Source organism: Stegastes partitus, unplaced genomic scaffold (assembly GCF_000690725.1).
Source record: "Stegastes partitus isolate 25-593 unplaced genomic scaffold, Stegastes_partitus-1.0.2 Scaffold549, whole genome shotgun sequence".
Lineage (NCBI taxonomy): Eukaryota > Metazoa > Chordata > Actinopteri > Pomacentridae > Stegastes > Stegastes partitus.
In genome coordinates this window covers 79,371-82,930 of record NW_007578280.1, presented here as the reverse complement: position 1 = coordinate 82,930, position 3,560 = coordinate 79,371, and the positions used below count along the sequence as shown (strand labels likewise).

Below are 3,560 nucleotides of genomic sequence, written 5' to 3'. Positions count from 1 at the left end.
GGGAACGATTTCTAGAAGAACGTTCTCAACAGCAACATCCCCAAAACATCCTCAGAACATTGCAGACAACATGTTCCACCTTTGTTAACGTATTAAATTACAGGAACGTTTCATTAGAACACATTCTGTCTTCTGAGGCGTCAGTAAAATCTTAAAAACACTTTTTAAATGTTGTATTGACAAAGTTCTTTTGTTATCATGTAACATTGTGGTAACGTTTTCTGGAAGAACATTGTCAACAGCAACATTCATAAAATGTTCTCAGGATTTTGCAGGAACAATGTTTCACGTCTGTTGATATATTAAATTACAGGAACGTTTTCATAAAAACACATTCTGTCTTCTGAGGCCTCGATAACATCTTGAAAACGTTTTTTGAATGTTGGTTTGAGAACGTTCTTTTGTTATCATGGAACAGAATCTGACAACGTCCTCCAAACATCCTCTGAACATTAAAACGTTCTGTCTTGGTTCACTTGTAACCTCTCAGGAACATTATTAGAAATGATTAATATCCTTAAAAAGTTCTTTGAACGTTGGATTAAAATGTTTTCTTTAAAACGTTATTAGAACTTGTAGGTAATGTTAGATAATATTGTGGGAACGTTCCCTGCCTGCTGGCCTCAGCTAGAATTTTTTTTTGTTCCAAAGATGTTCTAAGAAAGAAAAAGTTCATTTTGAGCCTGAAGTTTTCTTTAAGTTCCCAGAATGTTCTTTTTAAAGAGAGGATAAAGTTCTCGAAAGACGTTTTCTACATGGTGACATATGAACGTAACATCTTGTTGTCGGTTTGAGAACGTTCTTCTTCTGTTGTCATGGAACATAAGTTAAAAACATCCTCCAAACATCCTCTGAATGTTAAAACGTTCTGTCTTAGTTCACTTTTGACCTCACAGGAACATCATTTGGAATAATAAATATTTTTAAAACGTTTCTTTGAACATCAGATTAAAATGTTCTCTTTTACACATTATTAGAACTTGTAGGTAACGTTAGCCGATGTTATGGGAACGTTCCCCTTCACCTCCATAATTGCATTTGATGAACAAATTCTTGTTCCACTCGTGATGAATCCTAATAAATGTTCTCACCTTTTAACATCTTCAGATCAAGATATTTTAAAAAGACATTTTTTCTGCACTCTTCACATTTAACACCAGCGTCTTCAGCCTCGACTGGACTTTGTGTTTAGTGTAACTGTCACATGCTAACGTGCTAACGTGCTAACCATCCCAGTGCAGTACACACGGTTGTGTTGTTATAGAAAGTGGAATGTTTTGGTAAGGTTTTTGTATTTTTCTGTATACAAACCGTGGCAGTGACATAATAAACGTGTATCACTCGTAGCTGCTCCATGGACAGCGGTCAGTGTCGCTGCCGAAGCCACATGGTGGGACGTCAGTGCACTCAGGTGGAGTCTGGATACTTCTTCATGGCTCTGGATCACTTCCTGTACGAGGCGGAGGCGGCCAAAATGGGACAGGTGAGGCTGCTTTCATCCTCAGCACATCGTTATTCAGGCTCACATACAAATACAGTTACAGCAGGTAAAGCAGATGACTGAACTCAGATCAATGCACTGATTAATAGAGATGATTATAACCTAATTGTAAATCATGGACGTGTAGAGTTAATTACATTTTTTATTCATGTTCTGTCAATATTTACAAATGCACAAGTTTTCAGATCAACTCAATATTTCAGTTTATCTTAAATAATTAACTCATTTCCGTTCTCCATGTTAACTGGATAACTAGAACCTGACTTCATGTATATTCACCAAACTAAGGTTCATTGCATTTCCTGCAATCTGCTGCCTCAGTTTTAGTGCATAAACTGTATTTATATTTTCTTTCATTGTATTTGAGCTGCTCACAGAAACCTTCTCTGTGTTTTTAAATCTGCAGCGCGTCCTGTTTTTCTTTCTTTTGCGTGTGATTGAGACTCTATTAAACAAACTGTGACAACCGTGTTTCCTAAAAACCAAACTTCCTGTGATGTCTGAATGATAAGATGAGATCTCTGTGTGTTCTCAGGGCAGCGTGTTGGAGACCAGGGAGCACCAGCCCGGCCGACCGGCCTCGTGGACCGGGCTCGGCTTCGCTCGGGTCCCTGAAGGCGGCACGCTGGAGCTGGTGATCAGCGACGTGCCGTACTCCATGGAGTACGACCTGCTCGTCCGCTACGAGACGCAGGTCAGGCGCCACAGATTTATATTTTCTGCCTGATTGTGTTTGTGTGTCGCTCATCGTTAATCTATTCTGTGTAATTCTGTTTAATTTACTGCTTCAGCCAGTCATATGTTAGATGGGGCGGGACTTGTCACCATGGTTACCCAGTTGAGAAAAAAACAGAAGAGATGCTACAAGTATTTTGTGATTTTAGTGATTTTAACCCAAAACAAATAGTGACCAACCAAATAGTTTCAAATGTATCAACAACCTAACATGTAAAAGTGTCTAACAAGCTAAAATTTTCCCAAACTTGACCACATAAAGCAGATTTATTTGTAGCGTTCCCAGTCCGTACATTTAATATCGACACCGGATATAATTAAAATGTCAGAGGAAACGGCAGAAGGGACAAGTTGTAATAATGAATTTAAAAATCACAGTATGTCTTATAAATTACTCTGAAAACATAACAAAGGTTTGTACCCAAACCCAGCTCATGTAACAGGGTTATTTTTTCCTAAACTGAACCAAATCATGTTCGTTCAGTTCAGACAAATTTATCCCAAAGATCAACTTATTTGTAGCTTTCCCAGTTCTTATGTTCAATATGAACAGACAACCAGATGTAGTTCAAACATCAGCAGAAACAGAAGGGGGGACAAATTAGAATAATCAAAATAAAACACAGTTTATCGCATAAATTACTCTTAATAAACAACCAAGGTTTGTGCTTAAACCTGATTCTGACCTTAACGGGTTAAAATGTCAAACAAAAGTTTTCGCAAACCAAGCCAAGTATTGTTTTCAGTATGAGCAGACAACCAGATGTAGTTTAATGTCAAAGGAAACCGTAGGAAGGACAACTTACCAAAATAAAATACATCAGCTCAGCATATATTATATATTACTCTTAAATAACAGCAGAGGTTTGAGCCTGAACCGAAGCAGAACGCTATACAACAGAAAACTGAACTCTGGTTTTCTGGGTTCAAGTCTGGTTCACGATTTGTCGCCTCCAGAGTTGCAAATTGCTTTTACTTCAAAATAAATTCAGTTACCTTTAAAACGTAGCTCAGGGTGCAGTTTAGCTGAACAGGAATGTAGTTTAGTTGGTTTAGTCATCATGTCTACTGAGGGATGCAGACTAATTAAACTACATGCTGACCCTGTGCAGATGCCTCGGGACTGGGAGGAGGTGAGGATCACAGTGATCCGTCCGGGCCCGATTCCCACCAGCAGCCCCTGTGGAAACACCATCCCAGACGACGACAGGATCAGCGTCTCTCTGCCGGCCGGATCCAGGTCAGCAGCTCTCAGTCTGGCAGGAAATAAACAAACTCTAACAGATAAAAAGGAACTCACTGGAGCGTACAGGTGAACGAAGGA

At 39.2% G+C, this 3,560-nt stretch overlaps 1 protein-coding gene across 1 annotated transcript in view; it reads left to right on the top strand.

Moving 5' to 3' along the window:
* Positions 1-3,560, top strand: part of lamb2 (laminin, beta 2 (laminin S)) — a 72,301-nt gene that overhangs the window by 47,369 nt on the left and 21,372 nt on the right. The window contains exons 12-14 of the mRNA XM_008288263.1: positions 1,348-1,483; positions 2,037-2,195; positions 3,349-3,476. Of these exons, the coding sequence (XP_008286485.1) occupies positions 1,348-1,483; positions 2,037-2,195; positions 3,349-3,476 (423 nt within the window). The remainder of the gene's footprint in view (positions 1-1,347; positions 1,484-2,036; positions 2,196-3,348; positions 3,477-3,560) is intronic.